General features: G+C 47.9%; 1 protein-coding gene across 4 annotated transcripts in view; it reads right to left on the reverse strand.

Moving 5' to 3' along the window:
• Window positions 1-779: 779 nt before the first annotated feature.
• The window catches only part of CDS2 (CDP-diacylglycerol synthase 2), a 57,951-nt gene continuing 35,009 nt past the window's right edge, over window positions 780-23,721 (reverse strand). For 2 of the 4 annotated variants that reach the window (XM_027621199.2, XM_027621201.2), the window contains exons 2-13: window positions 17,446-17,582; window positions 16,099-16,195; window positions 15,242-15,339; window positions 13,177-13,316; window positions 11,613-11,671; window positions 10,503-10,585; window positions 8,456-8,543; window positions 7,863-7,931; window positions 6,775-6,927; window positions 5,104-5,223; window positions 3,606-3,709; window positions 780-3,345 (exon numbers count right to left, since the gene is read on the reverse strand). In XM_027621199.2, coding sequence (XP_027477000.1) covers window positions 3,213-3,345; window positions 3,606-3,709; window positions 5,104-5,223; window positions 6,775-6,927; window positions 7,863-7,931; window positions 8,456-8,543; window positions 10,503-10,585; window positions 11,613-11,671; window positions 13,177-13,316; window positions 15,242-15,339; window positions 16,099-16,195; window positions 17,446-17,582 — 1,281 coding nt within the window. In that variant the 3' untranslated portion in view covers window positions 780-3,212. The remainder of the gene's footprint in view (window positions 3,346-3,605; window positions 3,710-5,103; window positions 5,224-6,774; window positions 6,928-7,862; window positions 7,932-8,455; window positions 8,544-10,502; window positions 10,586-11,612; window positions 11,672-13,176; window positions 13,317-15,241; window positions 15,340-16,098; window positions 16,196-17,445; window positions 17,583-23,721) is intronic. The other 2 variants (XM_027621200.2, XM_027621202.2) reach the window with 2 other exon arrangements.

Consider the following 23,721-nt stretch of genomic DNA (forward strand, 5'->3'; position numbering starts at 1 on the left):
TCACCCCTTCTAAAAGTGAAAGAGACACTAACTTCAGACATACATTATAGAACTAGAAATAAAGAATAAACACGGAGAATAAATACATTTTAAATATAATTATACTGTAGCTACTAATATGCTCAGAATATGAAACAGGCAAAAAATAATAAACACAAACAAGACCCAGGCTGCCTTAGGGTGTTTCACTCTCAGAAGCAAAACATACATGTGTACTTTGTCAATGCTGAGGGTGGTTAAGCAGGTGGCAAGCGCTTGTAAGGGGAAAAGACTCAGGTGTCCTGTGAGTAGTCATGAGGGCTCACCAGGGAGGATGCTCAGGTCCAGCCCTCTACAGACGCTCCCTGGTTTCCATGACACCCTTGCTCATCGGCTCCCCCTGTAAACTCCAACCTGGTGCACAGGTGGGCCCTCCTCGGCCTGAGGACCGGATGCTGCAGAATTCCCGGCACACTTAACACCACTTTCACAACAGCAAGTGGGGCTAGGGATGATCCCTGTCTTGGCGAGCAGAGTGCAAGGTGGAGCGAGGCTTGCCTCTCCCACGTGACCCTGGGGAAGCGCTTTCGCTGCTCTGGCCCTCAGCGTCCTCACGTCCTCACCAGTAAGGTGCTCAGGACTCCTGCCTGAGGCGCCTCAGAAGGCCACTGTGAGAAAGGAGAAGAATCGGAGCAGAAAACAAAAGTCTCTAAACCAGGACTGCATGATATTTATGATGCAAAAACAAGTGGCAAACATCAAACCATGCATGGAAGGAAGAAACTGAAGTCACAACAAGGGAGAGCACACAGTTTGTCACATTTTATTTCTCATACACACAAAAATGGATCGAAGCAAGTTATGCCATTCATGAAGATCTGCACAGGGGTATGTTAAAACAGTCTCTTGCATCTTGTCTGTGTGGTGAAATATCTCAATAAATGGGAGAAAGAAAAACACTGTGTGTAGATAGAGACATGAGGTGGCTTTACTTGCCTGGCTACTAGGCTAGGAAATTCCTCTTCCTTGACCAGAAAGCAAGTGGGGAAAATAGAAGATAAAACCCAAGCTGACCCTCTGGGCTTCTTGCTTAGAGCTCTAGTGAGCATCCAGCTTCAGTCTCCCAGGACCCCAGAGCTCCCGTCGGCGACCACTTCCACAAAGGATTGTGCCAGGCACGCCGATCCCAAAGACAGCCTTATTCAAGGGCCGCTGGGCCTCAGCCATCAAGGCCTCTACCATATGCCCAGAATAAGGCAACAGAGACAACCCCTTCTGTCTCTGGTTTCACCAACCAAGTCCATCCTTCAATGTGAAAACCAGATGTGTTACTAATGACCTCCACTGTTTAAGATTTGTTGGTGAGATACTGAGTCATCTCAAGAACAAGCATTTAGAAACGGCCTGAAAGCTCTTGCTGTTTGGGTGCCCAGGACATGACTCAATACTGGAATTAGGGAGCACTCAGAAAACAAGGACCCAGAGAGGGATGTGTCCTGCCCAGGGTCACACAGCCAGAATGGAAACCCCACGCAAAAACACATTTTGTTCTTAAGGGGCCCTCAGCCCTGAACCAGAAAAGCCACATGCTGAAACAGAAGTACAAGCTCAAGGGAGGGGGGAGAAGATGCTTCAGTGCTGCACGGGTGGGGCGAGCCACGCAGTGACCATGAGCTGCAACGTCGAGGGGCCTGCCACCCTGCGCCGGACATGGCAGTGAGCTGAGCTGACTGTGAGCTTTGAGGGAAGGAGAACGGCTGACTTAAACAGAAACAGAATGAACCAGGATCAGATCAAGGTGCTGAAGCAAGTTACCGCACCCTCATTTGGCAAAGAGAACCACCATGTCACGGAATAACTGAACCCATCTGGGCACCAAGTTCTCGCTCCTATCCTCCCTTGCTTGTTGTCCTGACAAAGAACTTATCTCCCCAAAGTCAACCTCACTCCTATTATCAGGCGGGGGCGGGGGGGGGGGGGGGTGTCACAGTGTAAAAGAAAAAAGGTCCCTTCAATAAAATACAATCTACATTTAAACCGGTCACATTATATATATAAATATATAAAATGTGCATGTAATCTTCAGAATAGTCACACCTCTAATAGGGTTAGGTTTCCGGAGTTGTAAGCAGGATTTTGTGGTTTCAGTGAAGAAATCATGGTACAACTGAAATCACTGTAAGAAGTAAGAGATTTTTAAAACCCACACACAGATACACACTTGCCTTAAGAGTAGTATATACAGCACACAGCAGCTACAGGGGTGGTCGGTCAGGTCAGGCAAAGGGTGCATGAACCAGAAGCCCCCTGCTCCCTGCCTAACAGAAGAGCCCCCTGGAAGGATTCAGCAGCAACAAGTCTACAGCACAAACATGAACGGTATCTTCCCTGAAAAGACAGTTAGCTGGACTGCCCAAGAGGAGCCACTTGAGCCAACAACCTGTGGGAAAGGGCTCGTGACAGTACATTCTATTGCATACACTTGAAATACTACAGTGTATTTTTTCAGACTATTATAAATAATTTCTCGCGCTTCCTGAAAAAAAAAAAATACTGAAGCCTTCTTTCAGTCTGTGATGAAGGAAGGTGAACCCATATCATAAAGCAGAGCTCACGCTCCACAGGACTTTGTGGGTAGGATGTTTATCTAATTAATCAGCCTTTGTCCCTCCAGCCTACAGAAGGCAACTGTCCCATCGCTCCAGGGCAGGGATTCTCGAGAAGCCCAGGTGAAAGCTCTCCAGTAGCAAAGACATCCAAGCGGTGCACTTCTTCCCAGCTGCAGTGGGGTGGGGTGGGGGGGGGGTGAGGAGGTGGGCAGCTACAAAGACAGGCCAGGGGGGTGCCCCTGAACTGGTCAGCCACAGATGGACATCCACTCTCTGAGCGAGCCCAGCAACAGAAACTCTAGCTTGAGAGTAAGAAGAACCAAGCAGATGTACCCTAGCTGGGCAACACTGTCTTCCAGGTTAAAACTTTTGTTTAAAAAACCCGAATGGTCTGACCCCCGTGACTTCTTTCCAACTCAAAGCTGTAGTTTACCCACGACCCAAATCATAAGCACATAGACTGTATATACAGATTGTTTTGAAAACCCACAAATAAAAAACTCTACCAAAAAAAAAAAAAAAGTGAGTTGAAGCCTTGTCATTGACTGAGTCACACCAGTGGGGCTTTGCCTTGGAGCCCAGCCCCTCGCTCCATTTGCTCCTGCTGTCTCGGCCCCAGGGCCCCTACTCATCCTCTGTGGCGGCTGTCAGCATCCCCTTGTCGGCCAGGTGAGATCTGAGTGTGTTGAAGATGTGCAGCTGTTGATCTGGACGCAAGGTCAGGAACTGCTGAATCAGCTTGCTTGGGTTGGGGCCCCTGGAAGAGAATGTGAGGAAACAGCGCTGAGCGGGGATCCAGCAGCTTCTAGGGCCTGATTATCCAAACGGCTACTGTTCCCTCTGGATTCCCTACTCGTGGAGGGCTGGGGGACCCTCAGAGAATCCAGACAGAGTAGCAACTGAAAACCATATTCACGTTTGGGATGCTTTTCACTCCCACTGATTTGTAGCTAAAATCTAGAATTTCACCACATTTAAAAATTCCACCAACTTGGTTCAGATGGAAAGGCACTGTACCTGATAAAACTGGCAATGTACACGTTGACAAAGGTGGCCATCAGGTACTGGCAGTCAAAGCGATCCATGATGCCTCCGTGGCCAGGAATGGTGTTGGCAAAGTCCTGTTAGAGGCAGGGGCAGGGCTGGTGAGCCCGGGCTAGGCCAACCCCAAACCCTGGACTATGGTCCCACCTCAGGGACCAGCTACTTGTCCTGAGTAGCTAAGGGCTACAGAAAGTAAGTATTGGTTCAAATGCTGAGGGTATAATAGGACACCATCTTATGATAAAATGTTTCTTTTGAAGAAAGATACAAGATATATGAACAATAAACTGAAAATCCAACTACAGTTGACCCTTGAAGAACAGGGGTTTGAACTGTACGGGTCCACCTATACATGAATTTTTTTCAGTAAATACAGTACAGTGATGTAAATGTATTTTCTTTCTAATTTTCTTAATCACATTTTTTTCCCTCTAGCTTACTTTATTGTAAGAATACAGTCTATCATAGGTATAACATACAAAATATGTGTTAATCAACTGTTTGTTATCAGTAATTCTTCCAGTCAACAATTATACGTGAATTTTCTACCGCATGGGAGGACGGGGGCAGGGGAAGGGATCAGCACATTGTTCAAAGGGTCAACTATACTGAATTTGCTTGGAAACAATGTTGTTATTGTTGTTTTTTAGAGAGAGAGAGAGAGAGAGGGAAAGAGAGCGTGAACGTGTTGGGGTCGGGGGGGGGAGCGGAGGAGCAGAGAAAGAGAGAATCTTAAGCAGGCTCCATGCCCAGTGCGGAGACTGATGTGGGGCTTGATCTCAGGACTCTGAGATCATGACCTGAGCTGAAATCAAGAGTTGGACGTTTGGGGCACCTGGGTGGCTCAGTCGTTAAGCGTCTGCCTTCGGCTCAGGTCATGATCCCAGGGTCCTGGGATTGAGCCCCGCCGCATCGGGCTCCCTGCTCCATGGGAAGCCTGCTTCTCTCTCTCCCACTCCCCCTGCTTGTGTTCCCTCTCTCGCTGTGTCTCTCTCTGTCAAATAAATAAATAAAATCTTAAAAAAAAAAAAAAAAAAGAGTTGGGTGCTTAACAGACTGAGCCACCCAGGTGCCCCAGAAACAATGTACTTTAAATTAACCAGCCTTGGGGCGCCTGGGTGGCTCAGTCGTTAAGTGTCTGCCTTTAGCTCAGGTCATGATCCCAGGATCCTGGGATCAAGCCCCGCGTCGGGCTCCCTGCTCTGCGGGAAGCCTGCTTCTCCCTCTCCCACTCCCCCTGCTTGTGTTCCCTCTCTTGCTGTCTCTGTCAAAAAAATAAATACAATCTTTAAAAATAAAATAAAAAAAAATAAATTAAGCAGCCTAAATACCCCCCGTGGGTGAAGAAGAGCACATATTAGTAGTCAGGGTTTATAGCCTGGTATTTTGAAGGAGGTGCTAGTTGAAGCGGTGGGACAGGAGGAGACCAGGCTGGGCGACAGTGAGAGGAACAGAAAAGAGGGTTTCCTACTTTGATTTTAAAGGCTCGTTTGAATCCACTTGCAAAGAACCCTCCAAAGGGGCCGATGAGCGAGGCAAACGTGGAGAGGGCGATGCTGTGAATCTGGAAAGGGTACATCCAGACTGTTGTCTGAGAAGAATAAATGAAATCAGTCAAGATGCCTTGTTAACATAAATAACTCTTTATGAAATGAACTCTATTTTCCCTCCAAAAACAAAATCAGTAAGAAAACTGGATTTTGAAAGAAAAAAAAAAAAAACAGGATTTTGTTTGTAAATCTCTAATGCTCAGTTTAATAGAGGACATTCAGTATTACGCAGTCTGTTGCAATATGATGTTTTAGTTGACATATGTGGAGAAAATCCAGCCTTACATAAATTAAGTGGCTGAAAAAAGGAAGAGTATTTTAGCAACCTCTTTTCAGATAATTATGAGTATTCTTCTCTGACACTACACCAGAACTTGACAAATGGTAGTTTCTTAAAAATTTGGTGCAGTGTGGAATTTGAGATCCTATGAATGAACTTTTTGTGCTCTTAACATTAAAATCCGTTGGTGTGTCTTGTACTTTGAATGGCTCTTTGACCCACACCTGACAGGTGTTAACATCATGCACTGGCCATTTAGAAAATAATGGTTCACCAAGTTATATAAGTTTTCCAAGTGTAGACACAGTTTGCTATATACAATGTCAAAACATCCTATGTTAAAATCATCATATGTTAAAATCACTGTAAAAATCACACACAAAAAAAATCACTGCAACTCTCATCCACAAAGCTTTGAAGTATCAGGAAGCTGTCAAGCTCCAGTGGCAGGTATATGCTTTCCAAAATACTAATGTTCACTTGGAAGCCAAATTCTATCATCGGTAACAATCACTGTCAGGTGTTTTCCTTGAAGAGACAGGCTCACTTCATTCCTTTTCAAGAAAAATGTTTGTCAAATACACAAGGCTGAAAAACTATAGTTTGTCAGTTCTTTTCAAGTAAAAAGTATGTCCCTATAAAACAGCAGCTAGGTCAGCTCATAACTCAAACAGGTGCACACGTGCTTTCCCTTCGGTGAGCACGGGACTTCTGTATTTGGCAGAAATGTTCTAGTCATACTTTCCATTTGGGTACACAAGAGTATAGACAGATATGTATTCAAGGGTCAGGATTTAATAAAATGAACCATGTTACGGTTTCATCAAAGACACTCTCAAGAGGAGCTGGCTTATTCTTACTGCGAGTGTGTGGCATGAAGAATCCCATGACTTAGTCCAGTTTGCTGCCACTGCCTTCACTCGCGCTAGAGCATCAGCGAGCTTACCCACCACTGCTTTTGCACCATTCACAGCAAATGTCAACAAAGTAAAAAAAAAAGGCAAATAGTGTCATTATATTATGATGAAAATAACTGTGACCTCACAGGCCCCCTGCAAGGATCTCAGGGTTCCCCAGGGACCCACAGAGCACAGTTTGAGAACCACTGGTCTAAAGGAACCTCAGTGAGATGAAAGGTCTCCCTCTGCCCTCACCCTTACCTGACTTGAACAAGTCTCCTCTATCCTGGGGCCTGTGCATTGTGGAGGGAGGAAGCTAGGTTTTTTTGAGCGAGTGGCAGTGGCAGAGAGAGGGTTCTCTCTGTAGTCACTACCTAACCAGGGGTAGCTTGCCCGACGTGAGCAGCACATACCAAGCCAATGACCGACTGGATCACCTCAGGGATGCTGTACTCCTGCAGACGAAAGAGGTCCGAGGGCTCACAGTCCACAGTGAAGCTGTTGGTGTCATTGTTGTATTCCACGGGGCAGACAAAGCATCTGTACCCGGACATCACATAGGACAGCTGAGGACGAAGAGCAAAGTCGGGAAGAAGAGACAAGTCCCAGCCAGCCTGCCCAAGCGGCACCCATTGGGTTCGGCTGGGTCCCTCACAGTGCCTAGCACCCTGCTAACTGTGGGCTGGGCACTAAATCAGAGGTTCACGTTTCCCCACATGAGTATTTTGCCTGAATTTGGAAAAGGATTTAAAAAGAGGTTCATGGCCTGCTGAGGCTTTACACATAGTTGCCCAAACACCCAGGTCGAAATCCAGGAAAGACCTGAAGGAATTTGGGCAAAGAACTACAAGAAGATTCTCCCCATTTAGGGGAGCTACGGTCCCTTTTTCTCAGGACCTCTTAATTTCATTTGAACTAGAGGCAGGCTGTCAGAAAGTGGTACACTGAGAGACAGCCAGCCCGGAGGAAGAAGATGGAAGAGCAATGAAGTAAGGTTATCAGTACTGGAGGACGGCTGGACACCCCTGAAAAAGAAGAGAGGCTGGCCGGATGGTCAGAAGCAGGGAATGCTCCAGAAAGGGTGGGAAGATCATCCTCTTCCCACAGGGCACGCATGGGAGAGAACCTCGTCCGGAGTGGCATAGCTCACCTCATCTCCTACTCTCAGGGGCCAATCACTCAACCTTGAAATATCAAATGCGGGAGATTTGCTACCTGCTGAGTGTCACCATGCCTTGGCATGAGGGGAGTGCAGGTGCACATGGCCCTGCTCCTCAGCTGCCAAGACCCTGTTGAAAACCGGCAGATCAAGGACAGCTGGCTCTGCCCGGGCCAATTACAGAGCATGCCATGCTCATGCCCCTCAGAGGGGCAACGTTACCAATCAGTGGGACAGAGTCCTGGGCCTCAGGAAACAAGCTCTCTAGCCCTGGACAAGCGTTGAAGGGGGGGGTGTGAGGTCTCTGTCCACTCCCCCACCCAGCAGGGAACCACCACCTACCAGAAGGCCAAACACCACAGTAGCAAAGAAGCCCCCAATGAAGCCTTCCCAGGTCTTCTTCGGGGACAGCTATGAACAGAAAGCAAATTCTTAACAAAGGGCATTTTGACAATTGGCTTTGGGAACAATGATTACTTGTTTAAAACCTTCCTACTATTCAAAAAAAAAAAAAAAAGACCCACCTCATTCTGTTAACCTCCTCTCCTAAAACAACCCCGTGCTTGGTGTTCTTGTTCCTGGCCTGATACCCATCAGTTTCCATTCTGTCCCAATTAGTCATTCAAATAGTTTAATTATATTATAAAATAGTATACTAATTAAATGACAATACTCAAATTCAGATTGAGCCCCAAAAATGTGCCTATGTAGTCTATAAAGATATTTTCTCTGTTAGCTTTTTTTTTTTTTGGTTTATGAATAGTTGTCTTCCTTTGGCTTTTCTCTTAAAACTAAGTTATTGCCAGACTTTCTCCGGGATGACATAAAGACATTCACACAAGCTAGATACTTCTTCTGTCCCAAGCTGATCTACTTGTACGGAAAGAACCACCCTTCCCTCACAGTGGTATTTCGTGTTAGGGTGACCCATTTACCTTAATGAGTGGGGTCCGACCAAAGAAGAAGCCAAACATATAGGCCATAATGTCATTACAGATCACACAAGAGATGGGGACAATGAACCTAGGGAATAAACCAAAGTAACAATCAACTCTCCCCAGATGACAATACCTCAGATGTCAACAAAACAATGCCATTCATCAATTCCAGGACCAAAATAACCCGTAAGTACTTGTTATCCATGAAGGAATAAGCTAGAAAGAAAGAAAAGACCAGACAAGCCATACCTAGTACCTGGCACACAGCAGACATTCAAATCTTTACTGAATGGCTCCTGAATAAATGGAGGTGGGGTTCTACAAAATGCCATTTGTTTTTGTTGTTGTTGTTATTGTTACAAAGTAATATATATGCACATGGTAATACACATTTGAACTGTAAAGAAGAGGAAGTTTTCCTTGTCTCCCTGTCCCTATCTCCATTCCCCCAAAATAACTACCTTTACTCATTCTTATTTCATGTCTATTTCATGATTTACCTACTTTTTTGGTGAATGGCTTATGACTAGCTCTCGTGCGCACTCCCTCTCCCTAGGGCTACGCTGAGCGCAGAACCACAACCCACACAGCTAGCTACCTTGTTGACCCCCCCACCCCCCACCCCCACCTGCTGATCCCTACCATGAAAAAGGAGGCCATTTCCACACTTGTATCCTTCTGCTCTCCTCACTCTCCACTCTCTGACCATCACTTTTTTAAAATGTCCTCTATTTAAAGTTCTGTATTTAACATAATATATGCAAATCTCTGGCTTCTTGACCCATCAACTGGAGGCAATATTTTCTGTCCGTTAAGGGAGCATCTGTATCCTCCCAACCCCGCACATTATTTACTTGATCGAGACTTCTAGCACATATTCTCTGCTCTTCATATTTTCTACACCCACAATTAAACCCTGTAGGTTGAGCATGAAAAGCAATAACCAGAAATTTTAGTATGATTCACTGTAGAGCCACGTGGCATGTTTGGCCCTAAAGATAAGGACTTATCATGAGCCATTCCTTAGAATTACCTAACAAAAACTGAAAGAAAGGGAAAGATTACGTGCCTCCCCAGGCCATTATTATCATTGTTTTAAACGTAATAATGCCCAAGGCCAACATTTATATGAGCTAGTCTCTGTCCCAAGCACTTTACATATATTTACTAATTTATTCCTCAGGAGGTGGGTATTACTATACCCTCAGTCTGAGATCTGGGAACAGAGGCACAGTCTGGGGTCTTAAGCATAACACTTCAGTACCTCTTATATAAACTAGGATACACCTTCACCTTTCACCAAGATCATCTAGCTTCCTCAGTCAGCCTGCTGATTTCCATAAATGCTGACAGATTTCCTGCTGAAACCACTGCATTTCTGGAATAAAATTTACTAAGTAATGGGCATATGGTTCTTTTGACACTTTGTCGGGATTCTATTTGCTAATAGTTTATTTACAATGGTTTATCTGTAATCATTACAAATAATCAGTTTAACATTCTTCTTTCTACCTCCCTAAGCTTATTAGCTTTAGTATGAAGGGGTAGATAAAACTCTTGCTATTATCATTGGTTGTTTTTTCCCAGGTGTGGATTCTTTAGGCGATTTTTAAAGTTCTTCCACAGTTAGCGATCTTTTCAAGTTTTCTTCTTCATGACTTTTGGTAGTTGACATTTTACCAGATCATGACATTTTCCTTTAGTTTTGCAAACCTGTTGCTATACAGTTGCACTGTCTCTGATTCTTTAATTATCCATTACTTGTTAGTCTAGAACATCGATTCTCAAAGTATAGGTCCTGACCAGCAGCAGCAGCATCACCTGGGAATGTACCAGAAATTCAAATTCTCATTACTGAGTCTACTGAAGCAGAAACTCTTAAGTGAGGCCCAGTGATCTGTGTTGTAACCAGCCCTGCAGACGATTTTGATGTAGCTCAAGGTGAGAACCCCCGGCTTAGAAGGCAAGCAGGGGTTCTCAGTCTACCTGGACATGAGAAAACCCACAAAATAAAAGGGAAATCTCCCTCACTGACATCACTCACCAGATCATTCCTTCAAACAGGTTGTGGATAACGAGATGTGACTGAGTTACAACAATCAGTAATGTTACATGGGTCCAGCCAAACTGCAAAAGAAGATCAAGAATACATTTGACCTGGGGCGCGTGGGTGGCTCAGTTGGTTAAGCGTCTGCCTCCGGCTCAGGTCATGATCCCAGGGTCATGGGATTGTGTCCTGCATTGGGCTCCCTGCTCAGCGGGAAGCCTGCTTCTCCCTCTCCCACTCCCCCTGCTTGTGTTCCCTCTTTCGCTGTGTCTCTCTGTCGAATAAATAAAGTCTTTAAAAAAAAAATCTGTTATACTGAAAGGAACTTCAATTAACAGTCAATAACAAATAGAAAACTGCTTAAAAAAAAACAAAACAAAAAAACAAAAACAGAAAATATGTCTGCTTCTGTACCTGTCTCATTGGAAGTAAAAAGGTACAGAACAGGCATTTGGGATTAACTTTGCTTCCAGCTACAATTACCACCAAAAGTAGGGACTACAGGGCCCACTAGTGAGCAAGTCCCTCTACGCTCTGAAAGCCTGGCTACGTCTCCTTTTCTCCATAAATGTTAATTGCGTGCTGGGGCACCTGGGTGGCTCAGTCACTAAGCGTCTGCCTTCGGCTCAGGTCATGATCCCAGGGTCCTGGGATCGAGCCCCACGTCGTCGGGCTCCCGGCTCAGTGGGGAGTCTGCTTCTCCTTCTCCCTCTGTTCTTTCTCTCCCCCTCTCAAGTAAATAAAATCTTTAAAAAAAAAAAATGTTACTTGGGTGCTTGGGACACTCAGTGAGGGGTTGTTTTCAAGTTGAGGGAGAGATGTAGCAGGTAGGATATCTGTGGGCATTGCCTGAAGCTTCACCCTGAGCCTTACTTGGAAGCCACCTTCATGTCCTAGTGGAGAGGTTGCTTGGGGTGTAAATTAAGAGTGATGCAGAGCCACCTAACTTAAATGGGGACACCCCCTTCATGCTCTAGGTTCTATGCACACAAAACAGACTGCATTCCAGAGTTTTGATTTGTCACAGAAAGCACAGAGGCCTGTTGAGTTTCTGCAGAGCTTCCCTTAAGCAAAGAATTCTGACACACACACATACATCTCGCTTACCATGTAGAACTGCAGTCGATAATGCTTCTTGACCAGACTCAGTACAAACATGCAGAATCCTAGTGTGAGGAGGAGAAAGGGCAAAATGAATCACACTCTGCATTATCTTTGTCCTAATCATTTCCTTTAGATGTGTTAAATGGTCTTTTGGCCAATTTCCAAGCAGTGCACAATTCCAAAGCCCAGGGGAATAAACCCCTTATTCCAGTAAGAGTCAGAAGCAAAAATGGACTCCTTCAAGACAATCAAAGGAAGGCAATATTTTTAAATCTTGCAGACTACACTCAATTTAGAACACTGTTCACCAGATAGGGGAACATTTTGATCCTAGAGCAGGGGTCAACCAACAAAGTTCAGGCCAGCCACCTGTTTTTATAAATAAAATTTTACTGAAACACAGCCCGTTTGTTTACATATTATCTGGGGTTCTCCTTCCATGCGCAAGGGCAGAACAGAAGAGTTGCAACAAAGAGCCTACGGCCCTCAAAGCCTAAAATATTATCTAGACCTTTAAGAAAAAGTTTGCTGACCCCTGTCCTAAATTATAGGTTTGTCTAAGGGGCAGATCTACCAAGTACGGAGTCAGGGCCTTACATCTCTCACACTGACGCACATGGTGGCAAAATAAAAATAAAAATAAAACCTGCAGGCCCCCACACTCCTCCAGGAAGGAAAAGAGACTTTTACCCACAGGTGTGGCTGGACCCCTCAAACACAGCCCTGCCCAGCCAGAAGACAGCATGTGGCTATTCCAGACCCCTGGCCTCCCTCTGTGGGGGATGGAGGGGCCCACTCTCAGGGTCTGAGGCACACTGACTATACTCAACAGCAACAGACCCCTTGGCGGTGGATTTTCTATTTTAATGGCCAAGTGTCATTCACAGAGCCAAGTATTGCTGTCAAGCTGATCAAAAATAGGTCAGACTGAAATTTAGGTCAGAACAAATTTCTCCCGTGCCCCAAACTGGCTTTGAGGGCAACTGTGACAAACACTAGCATTAACACTCAACACTCAGGTAGGACTGAGTTTACATTGACAGCCTCTCACTGTCAACTTTTAATGTATCTGATTAAATCCTCACAGTACCTCTGCTGTTTTGGCTCCCGATTACAAAAGAGACCCAAAGATTAAGCACCCAGCTCCTCTGAAGTCACAGAGCCCTTTTAAACACAGATGGGTAAAATTTCCACCACACTGCAATGTCCCTCATGCGGCTCCTCAGGTGACTCCCTTAAAGATAGCTGCTGGTTTTTGATCACACCGCAGAATCTCTGCCAACAGGAGAGTCGGGACTGGACCATGCTATGCTGTCCTCCCACGGAGGCTGGGACACAAGGAAGAGTGGCACAGACTGCAGTCCCCACAGGCACACAAGGCCCTAGGTCCCATTTCTTAGTCAAGAGCTGCTATGACTCACGTTTAAGGCAGAGCCCTCAGCTCTGCTGCCCTGCACAGTCAGACTTAACATCATCAAAACCGTGCATTCACCACGAAGTTCCCCAACTTCTACTCAGCAGACATACAAAAACAAGACAAACACAAGAAGAACCGCTGAGTGCCTACCTATTAGATAGAGAGTAAAGGAAATGAACCGGTGGTATTTACTGAGAATCCGCAAAGGCTCCTCTCTCTGGACCAGAGTGAAGAAGTAATCGGTCACCGTCTCACCATAGAAGAAGTAATTTACACACAGTAGAAAGTACCTGTAAATGGAGACAGGTCACTGCCATGGGGAGCACATGAGGCCTCTCCTTTACAGTGGGGCGGTCAGGAAGCCCTGAGGATCAGACCAGCAGCCCACCCGCCCCCTGCGCCCCCTGAGGCAGCTTGCTAGGGACAAGCCGACCATGGTTCCCTGTGCACTGGGGACCCTGTGGCTGAAAAGTTCATCTGGAAATCTGTGGCAGCTTTCACTCACTCTCCATTTATCACAAACTTGGGACTCAGTTTTTGCTTCTTTTGTAAAGTTACCACACCTGATCTAAGAACACTTCAACTGTAAGATGACTTTCCAGAGAGTGGCTCATCCGACCTCCCCATCGTTATTTCCACTCTTCCAGGAACCCCGCACACCTATCACAGTGGTTTACTGTGGCTTTGCCACCATCTGCTTCACTCCTGTCTCCCCCGGCCTGGGACATCCTCTTCGCTTACCCATTTTGTCACCCGTTGCTCAAATACCATTGTCTTCATAAAACCCTGCACAACCTAACATGGTACCTGCCTCCCCCCATGTTTATTTCTTTAATATGCAGCATTTGGTCATTTCACTAAGCAATTAATTATGCTCTCAGAGTATCTCCCTCCCGAAGCCTGTCTCTGACAAATAAACCTTTCACCAGCATTAATTCATTTGTTTATAACCTGCCTCCTCCACTGGAGCTCTGGGAAGGGAGAAGCCATGCTCATATACCTCTGCAGCCTCAGTGGTGCTTTGGAGTATGGGAGCAAGCAGGCCTACTCCAAATACTCAACTGGATCCAGAGGTAGGAAAGAGAATGGAGAGCTTCTCTCTTCCATTTTCTTTCTTTCTCTCTCTCTCTCTTTTTTTTTTTTTTTTTTTTTTCAGTTGTGGAGGTTCAAGAACTCTCACATTGGATTTGTTTTCGGTTACATGAAAAACACTCCCTTTGGTCAGTGACCACAATCAAAGGTCAGACATCCTGAGTGTATTAGCAAAATTTAAAATACTGCTTGCCAGCTACAGAACAGCCACAAGAGATACCTATACTTTAACCCAGGTGGCAAGCACAGGCCCATGTGGAGACCACGGGGCAGCAAGAATGGCTGGTTGGTGGGGAAGCAACTCTGGGAAGGATGTGTCCAGCCCAAGTCTGAGCACGTCAGCTCCCTTGGCCATGATCAAGTTGCTAGGGCCTGAAACACTCCTCTCAGGCTGCTAAGTCATGGAACCAATCCCTACATCCCAGCACAGAAGGTGAGAAGGGTCCATATTTGCCCCAAGTCCTCTTGACACCACGCAGAGCTCTGCTCACGTGTCCCCTGAGGACACTGCAGCCAATAAAGCGGAGTGTCAGACCAGAAAGGGATCTCAGACATCAGCTGGGTTACAGGTTTTGATTCTGTTTCTGCCTGAAGGCAGCTGAGCCCTTTTCTTGGAGAGAGGTAACAGAGCTTCTCTGAGGAGCCCAGATCCTCGGCATTCAGGCTCACTCCTGTCCACTCCAGCCCCTAAGGCACCGCCATCCGCGGAATGAGGGCTCCAAAGCCAACTGACTCGGTCTCAACCATCCATCTCAAGGATGAGGAAACCAAGTTCTAGAGATAGCAACACCAGCACTGACAACCTACAGATGACTCTCACGGGACACTGTGATAGAGCATAAAAAATATGCTGGTCTAGAAGTGGGGGCCATTATGCAAAGTCTGATGAATCCAAATACCAAGGCAAACGTGCTCACAGATGCACTCAGTGTGGGAGATTCGAGACCCCAGGCAACTGCTAAACACCCCTCACAGGCCAGCCACATAAAATACTTGGGTCTTAAAGGTGCTATGTGAGTCAGTGGCCATCACTCCCCACCTACCCACCATGACTGTAAATACCTACCACAAAACGCTTGTCATCCAAATCTGCTAAGGGCCCCTGTGGGGCTAGAGGGCTTACCAGCTGAGGGTTCTGAACCAGGGCAGGTCATAGGAGTGGTAGACGTTGTAGCCAATAGTGATAATCTCATGGAAACACTTAATCTGAACACACATCACCTGCAAGACACAAAAGAATCAGAATACTTGCTAATTCCCCAGTTCTTACCATCTTTGGAAACAGAAACCCGCACACGGGTCACGGACCTTGGAAGAAAAACTATCACATTTAAGAACGTCAGTCCTACAGTGACTCTGCTCTCCTCCTCCTTTCTCACTCACTCTGCACCCCTTTGGCAGTGCAGTCCTTTATGTCACACAGAGTAGATCCAAGAAATATGCACCCCTGAAGCTTCAATTAACTTTTTATTGTTGTACCTCCCTGGACTCAATCAATCTCTTCCCCTTTTGACTTTGAATAGAAATACCTGAAAAGCCCCAACTGCTTTGCTCAGCAGTCAGCCGCTAGTCATCTGACCCTGTCCATGACAGCAGGAAGCCTAAGAGAGCAGTGCTGCGGACTGGGATTTTTTAAATCAAAGTCCTAAGCCCCACAGTGAGGCCCCAGGGAAACAAGAAACAAAACAGAGAGTCACACAGAGTCATAGCCAGGGTCACAGGCTAATCAAACAGCTAAAATAATAATATCCACTTTTAAAACGAAGAGATATCTTTAACCACACACAACTGCCTGGTGCCAACACCCCTCTGGTTGGCTCCTAGAAGGGGAGAAGTCACAGATACTCTAAGGCAGATATGGTCTGAGGAGCCGGGACTCCCACTGATTCCCAGAACCAACCCAACACCTTATACTTAAGATTACGGATCCTGTGGGAAAAACTGAAGGCAAAACTAAAACAGCATGCAAATGGCACTTACAATGATCATTAAAACCATTGGTCCCAGGTAAATAATGATGAAGAAAAATGCAATCATGGCCAAAGTCAGGATGCCTCTCACCCACCAGTTCTTCCACCTAAGAGAAGAGGGGAATGAGAAAACACGTTACGAACCCGGAAAGAAACAAAGCACAAACCCAAGGGGGATGGCTCTTTCTGGGAGGAGAGGTCAATCCCTTCCAGGAGCACCTCCTTCACCTTGACAGAGGTACTAGCCCAAATGCAGGCAGAAGTAGGGCAAACAGGGCCATCACCTCACCCACACCAAACTCAGCAGGTGCTCCAAGGCCTACAGAAAAATACACCCAGCTTATATCTTAACAAAGGAATCAGGCAAAAGTCCCGAGGGAAATGTGGTACCTACTTCTGCATCTACTTGGATGGCTTCTATGGCTCTCTATCCAAAAAAAAAACAAAGCACATTTTTCCGGCAGCAGAATCCTACATCACTCTGCCCCTGCATCTTTATGGTGAGAACAACATTAACCAACGAAAATAACAATCACAAAGATGCATCTGGCACTTTTATAAGGACGCGGCATATATTAATGCATGTAAGCCTCAACACTACTAATGTTTACAGATGAGGAAATGGATGCACAAATCATACAGCTGTGACGTGGTCAAACTGAGATTTGAAGCCTGGATTCTGGCTCCAGAACCCATGCCCTTGACCACCGCACAATACCACCTTTCAAAGAGACACATGTGTGCGAGACACACATAGAAACACCTTCAGATAATGTTTTCGGGTCTTAATGTTTGCATTTTTAAACTGCTCACACAGCCAGTGTTGGAGGACCAAAGTCTCAAGGGACTAATATTTTAACCCTGGATTCACCCGAGTTGAGATTTCTCAATTCTTCTGGGAGAATTTAAGGAATGTCCACAATGGATGTGTGTGGGAGAGGGAAAACTAAACTTTGACCTAGAAACTTGGGCTCCTCTGTGAAAAGCAGCCCGTCTATTAGTCACAAACCCCTTCACATGTGGCGTCAGCAACCTTGCCCACCACCACCCCTTTGTCTACACTTTCCTCCTCCTCGGACTACTATACCTCTCAGCCCCGCCGACAGCTCCCTTCAAGGGCCAGATCCTTCTAGGCTGTGCTCATAGTTGCCGGTAAATACTAGATTACATTCAGTGGAGCCCTGAGCAGAAGCAGGGAGACTGTGGCCACTGCCGCCAGGCAGGCCCACCCTGCACACTGTTATAGCAGCAGGCTCACGTCACAAGGCCGCAGGCTGTCTGAGGGCTCTGGGTCTTCCACGGCCCTCGGACCTGGAGCAAGGCCCCCGCAAGTATCTGCATCATGAAGCCAGGTTACCTTGAAGACAAGTTGGAAAGGGCCCTGTTGAGGACCTCTGGGGTATCATCTGCAGAGGTTGATAAAGGAGCAGCTTCCGCTCGGCTCTCACTGTCCGATGCAGTCTCTCCATCTACCTTTGCTTCTGACTCCGATTCCTACACGGCAGAAAAACAGATGGGGAAAAGGTCAAAAACGCCCAGTAGGATACTGAGAAGTACATGCCTCTCATAGGAAATCTGTGGGAAAAGACCCCACAACAAGGCTTGAGGACCTGGCACAGTCAGGTGACAGAACAGATGGGACTCACAGCGATCCCGACACTGTTCTGACATGTGCCGAGGTGGCCAACTCTCTGCTGGAAGCGAGGCATGCATCTGTACCATGGGGGAATGAGGAACAGCCACAATCTGCTCAATCCCCCTTGCCTTACCAGGGGCAAGGGAGGGAACAGTCCAGAGGAGGGAGAAAGGGGCTCTTTTGTATCCAAAGCAAAAGGGGAGGCAGGCCTGAAATTCATCAGGACCTCATTCCTGACCCTGCCCTTGCTGCCAGGCTTAGTGCCTAGAAGGGTTTGGCTGCTGGCACCCGAAAGATGCACCCACCTCTAAAAACCCCTCTCCACCAACACCTAAATCATACAGCAAAGTCCCTGCTCTGCCACAACATGTTTGGACCCTCAGTGCTCCCAAAGTGGCCTGTGACTTTGGCCAGGCTCTCAGAGAAAAGCTGGGTGTGCAGGCTGTTGTCCCCACAGGACTCCCCAAAGTCCACAGTGTTACTTCCAGACTCCACAAGAGCACCCCATGAGGAGGCCAGCCCCAGGCAGTGTGGAACCCACACAGTACTGCTTACTAGAGTCAAGGCTTCACCAGGTCTGGGGTGCCGCTGTCCTTTCCCTGCCACGCAGCCCTGGGCACCATCGGACCCTGCGATGTCACCCACAGAGTGGCCATCCAGCCTCCGGCCATGTCAAAAACTCACCCTGCTTGCCAGCCCCTGCAAGGGGACCAGAGTCATGCCAGCAATAGGCTCTCTATCCAAAATACCAAGGGCAAGCTGCTCTAAATCCCAGGACCTTACTACTCAGAGCATTTATCTCTTACAGGAATTTAGAACCACTGCTGTTGGGAAGAGATGGAAGAGAAATCCAATCACTTCGAATTAGAGTCGAACAATACTGCTTTGTATTTGCAGAGCTCTCAACAGCTGTAAGAATGTTTCCCATACCTGTTGTGAACCTCAGAGAAGCTCTGGAAGGAAGGGAAAGGAGACAGGAAGATCCTTATTTACAAATGAAGAGACAGAGGCTCTGCGAAGTTCCATGGTGGGCCCCAAATCTCCTATTAACCCAGGTCTTCTGACTTCTCTGTGTTCATCCCACTAGATTTCCTTTTACTTAAGCATCTTGGAATCCACTGTTTTTCTGACACCCGACATTTTATTAGTGAGGAGCCTTGGTTTGGAGAAGGGGTACAGCTGGGATGGACAAGAAGCTCCCATCTCGGGGGATTTTCCTGGACCTCAGGTGTTCCTCCACGCAGATTTCGAGGAAACACTGTCATGGATGAAATTCCAAGAGGGCAGCACTGTGACTGCCAGGCAGCAGAGAGGAGGGGCACCCTAGCACAGCTGGACCCCTGGGGCACCCTAGCACAGCAGGGCTTCAAAGTCAGGCTGGATGTTGATGGCTGGAATGCGGGGGCTGGACTGTGCACAGGCACGCCGTCTGGGCCCACCATGATGTTCCAGGTGACGTCACTGCGGCAAACTGGAGACCAGGTGATGAATTTAGGGTTGGTCATGAGCGCAGTGGCACAGTCACTGGGGGCAGGCAGAGCAGGAAGGTGAAGAGGAGGTACACCTGCGCGCCCTCCACCTCACACTTCTCAAAAAGGACGAAGGTGGGCTCGAACCCACCGCCGGGTTAGATGTACTTGAGGGAATTCAGGATGTCTTCGTTCCTGGCATTCGCTCGATGCCTGAACTGGTGGCATGAGAAGCTGCTGCAGTGTGTTCATCTGGGTGTAGCCCAGACCCCCGTGCCTCAGTGAGCAGCACCTTAGCCCGCAGGGAGCCGCAGGGCACCCAGGCTCCTGGGCCCCCCCACTGGCCAGCGCACGCAGAGAGGGCGGACCCGGAGTGTGGGAATGCGGGGCCGCAGCGAACACAGGAGTGAGGAGCTCAGGCTGGGGACCCCATCTTACTTTTCGGTAAGAAATTCAGAATGATGTAAACTAGAAATGGCAAAAGGATGTTTCACCACATCTTCAAAGATTTCATTATATATGTGTACAAACACAAAAAACGGTCACTTTTTTTTTTAAGTTGAATAATTTGAATTTCTCTAAGAAGTACATGAAATCCAGCACCATTTCATGTTTATTGGTTGTTTGGATATCTTCTTTTGTAAAGTGTCTATCAAGTCACTGACCATTTTTCTACCGAGTTTTCTGCCTTCCTTTGGATTGGTAGGAGCGTCTCAGACATTCCAGCCTTAAGTACACTGTGTCGCTAATATGTTCTCCCAGCCTCCTCTAATCCCACCCCTATCCCAGTCATTCCTGCTCCCAGAAGCCCCCTTCTCCCTCGGGGCACTGGCCACAGTGCAGACTGACGGGGAGATTTTTGTAATTGTCTGTTGTTCCTGAAAGACAAGGACCACCTTTTTCTCATGACCTCCCCATGCCCGGTACAGAGCAAAATACTTACTAATGGATGGAAAAATGATGGAGAGAGGAAGCCAGGAATTAATTCTAGGTGTGGTAAAGAGCTACCCAGCCCCCCACCTCAGGGAAATAATAGCTCTTTCTAAACTAACTTACAACTGTGATAACACCACAAAACAGAGGGCTTTAACTAGTGTAAGACTGCTAATGAGGGGCTTTGGTGAAGGACTTATCCAGATGACCTCATCAGTAGGATGTGAGGCAAGAGCCTTAGCTTCTGATGACAGGGTCACTGTTCCTCATGCTGCCACAGCTCAGCCAGGGGGCTCTGGACAAGTCACACAAGTGCCTCTGTAGTGCAGTGTCCTCACCATATCAAATGGGCCCAGAAAGGGTCCTCCTTCCCCAAAGAGATACAGCTAAACTCCCATCCAAGGCTCTGACCTATTCCAGCACCCTGAGAGGTTCTGAAACACAGCAATGCCTCTGGGATTATCCCTCTCCAGTTAGAGTGAATGAAGACTGAGGCATTCACAAAAGCTTTCCATTCTTTATGGTAACATTAATACCCACACCCCAGCGGCAACCATCAGCGCTATGAAGTAACAATGCTGCAGGATTATCTAGATCTGACGCCTAACCCAAGGAGCTTCAGCATGTGGGCACCTGGGCCCCACCAAGGCCTCCCACAGATGCTCACCAGGAGCATCAGGAAGCCACAGGGACTGAGTCGGAGCCCAGCAGGGGAGAGGGCATGTATCCAGCCACAAGCATATGTGTGTGTACGTACACACACACACACACACACACACACACACACACACACGGTTATTTTTAACTTATCCATCCTGTTGTCAAGGAGACTCACAAAGGCTGCTGGTTTCCCCCGGCGAGGAAGGGCAGGAAGGAGCCCAGGCGGAGCGCCTGCAGGGGAGGAGCAAGGAGCTCCAGCTCAGTGCTGAGCCTCTCTGGCCCTTCCACGTCCTCTTATGAGCGTGAGGCCAGCACTGTGTCCTAAAATGTCACCCTATCAGACTCCTGCCCTTCCTTGCTAGAAGGGGTGAAGGGAAGAGAGGTATCCTGAGGCAGAAAGTAGTACAAGAGATAGAGAACCGTCTATAGTTCTAGATGCTATAAGGGCTGCTTGGGTGGCGCAGTCAGATAAGTGGCCGACTCTTGATTTCGGCTCAGGTCATGATCTCGAGGTCCTGGGATCGAGCCCGGCATCGGACTCCACACTCAATGGGGAGTCAGCTTCTCTCCCTCTGCCTCTCTCTCTCTCTCTCAAATCTTAAAAAAAAAAAAAAAAAGTCTATTACCAAGATATCAAGGAGCTTGAGATGAACAACTAAGAAATGAAGTAAATACCCTAAAGAAACAAGCCTGACAGAGATTAACGTTCTAGGTTTTAACTGCCCCTTAAGCAAGTAACCCCAGGGTCCTGGGCCTGACGCAGGTCACTGAATAAGCATCCCCCGAGCCCTTACCTGGAGGCACCCCCCCAAGTAGGAGACCAGCACCTACCCGGACAACCACTCCCTCACAAGCTACAATGGTACCCAACACGGAGGAAGGGCAAATCCTTGTGCAAGGGGCAAGGGCACAGCCCAGAAAACATGGACAGGGAACAGGCAAAACAGCCGGCTCTCTGGGCTCCTGACCCCCAGTCTCCTGCTCCCCAAACCCTGGGTGTAGATGTCACAAGAGAACAGGTCAAGGGAACAGAAAGTGAAGAGAACTTGGAGGCTCATGGTGTTCGGACTCCTTCCCACCCCATGGGAAAAGGCCTTTCACTTGGACTGCTAGGACTTCCTCTTCGGCTGCCTATGCCTGAGTAAAAGTAGCCAAGTGCAAGCGGCAGCTTCCATCGTGGGCAGGGATGCCGAGGGGCCAGGGGCCTGGAGCCCAAGTTCTTGCCCAGAAGAAAAGTGGCACATGCCGGACCAAGAGTCAGAGGTGCTGAGAGGTACACTGGTTTGCTCCTCCAGGGGATGGCAAGATTGGCAGACGCAGAGGATGACCTTCTGCAGGAGGAGGCAGTGGCCAGTCAGGGAGAGCAGGGCCCAGGGCCCAGCTCTGATGCTCACCACACTCCCCGGAGGCCTCCGATCTCTGGTGTTCCCAGTGGAGAAAGGATCCCTTACCCTGGACGGCTGTTGGAATGATCAAATGCCACACCGATGAAAGTCTGTGAAAACTATAAAGGGGCTGAAGAGCAACACTACCACCCCCACCCCTCAGTATCCTGACCACAGCACACAGGACAGCAGCACAGGAACCTTAACCACCCCCTCTCCAGGCAACCAGGGCACCCTTCCCAAGGAGGGCGGAGTGGGAAGAACGGTGGCCATCAGGACCTGCTGGGGCCTGTGTGCTCACCAATTATGTGAGCTCGGCATCGGCCTGCCTGCTTCCTCTTTCATGCCTTCCACTCATCCAATAGACAATGGCCCCCAACTCAAAAACAATCCACTCCCCAAAGCTACTGTGGAACGGGAAGGTCTGACACACAAAGGCAGCAGCGCAGACTAGTGCTCTCTAAAGTGGGATGTGTGATACACAATCCGCGGAAGTGTGGGAAGAAATATTACAACGAACTTCTATTTATCTCCTTTGTATTTTCTTTCCCGCGAATGCTTTATACTGGGCCTACCAGTACACGTGTATAACTCAGTAAGTCCGTGCAAGCTGGGTCACATGGCTCAGCACATACACATCAGACTCGGCGGTGTCTCAGTGGTCACAGGCTCCTTGTTTCCCACTGGGCTAAGCAGTGCCTGGAACATAGCAGGCACCCAAAGACTTGTTGACCTAATGAGTTAATGAGAATTCTACTTGACCTACCACAGACCAAAGCATCCAGACTGCACTGAGTGACAGAACCCACTGTGATTTCCAGCTCGCATGCCAGGACCCACGCCCCTGCCTCCCCAGTGGCCTTCACAGCAGGACCAGACTAGTCCAGTCCCACTCCGGCCCCCTCCCTCCCTGCTGGGAGGGCAGCAGGGAGAAGCTGCTTTGCTTCTTTAAACTGTCTCAGCCCAGCTCCCAGGCAGCCCCTCCCTTTTCAACCCAAAGGCCCAGATCAGAGGCTAAGTGGAGCATAGCCTATCTCTGAGATTCTATCTCAATCAACAGCCATCCTCTACAGTCCCTTAGCCATTCCCCAAGGGGCTTGATGCTGGCGTAAACAGGAAACAAAAGAAATTTCAAAAGGAAAGAAAAAAGCTCCCTCCTAGGCCCACCTGGTTCACTTAGACCCCGAAGGGAAAGCAGAAAAGTCTGACTGATGAGGGACAGAGGGGATGTCCTCGGTACCAAGGGCTCAACTAAGACCCGTTGACATTTTTGGAGAAACTCTTGCTCGGAAAGGCTTCCCCTACCAGCCTTCCAGGGCCCGTCTATGCCCACGACTGCCCAGAAGCCAACCCAAGCCCTGAATGAGGCTTAAAACAGCACAGCACAGAAGCTTTCCTTCAATGGAAGCAAGAGAAGGCAGTGAGGGAGGGCCAGGGGGAGCAGTGGGGTGGGAAGGGAACCTCCCTATGGTTGAGGCCTGGCTTTTCCTGGCCTGGAGAGGGACCTGCACTCACAGAGCTCATTTTCACTGTTATTCTCTGGGTAGAAA

Source organism: Zalophus californianus, chromosome 8 (genome assembly GCF_009762305.2).
Source record: "Zalophus californianus isolate mZalCal1 chromosome 8, mZalCal1.pri.v2, whole genome shotgun sequence".
NCBI lineage: Eukaryota > Metazoa > Chordata > Mammalia > Carnivora > Otariidae > Zalophus > Zalophus californianus.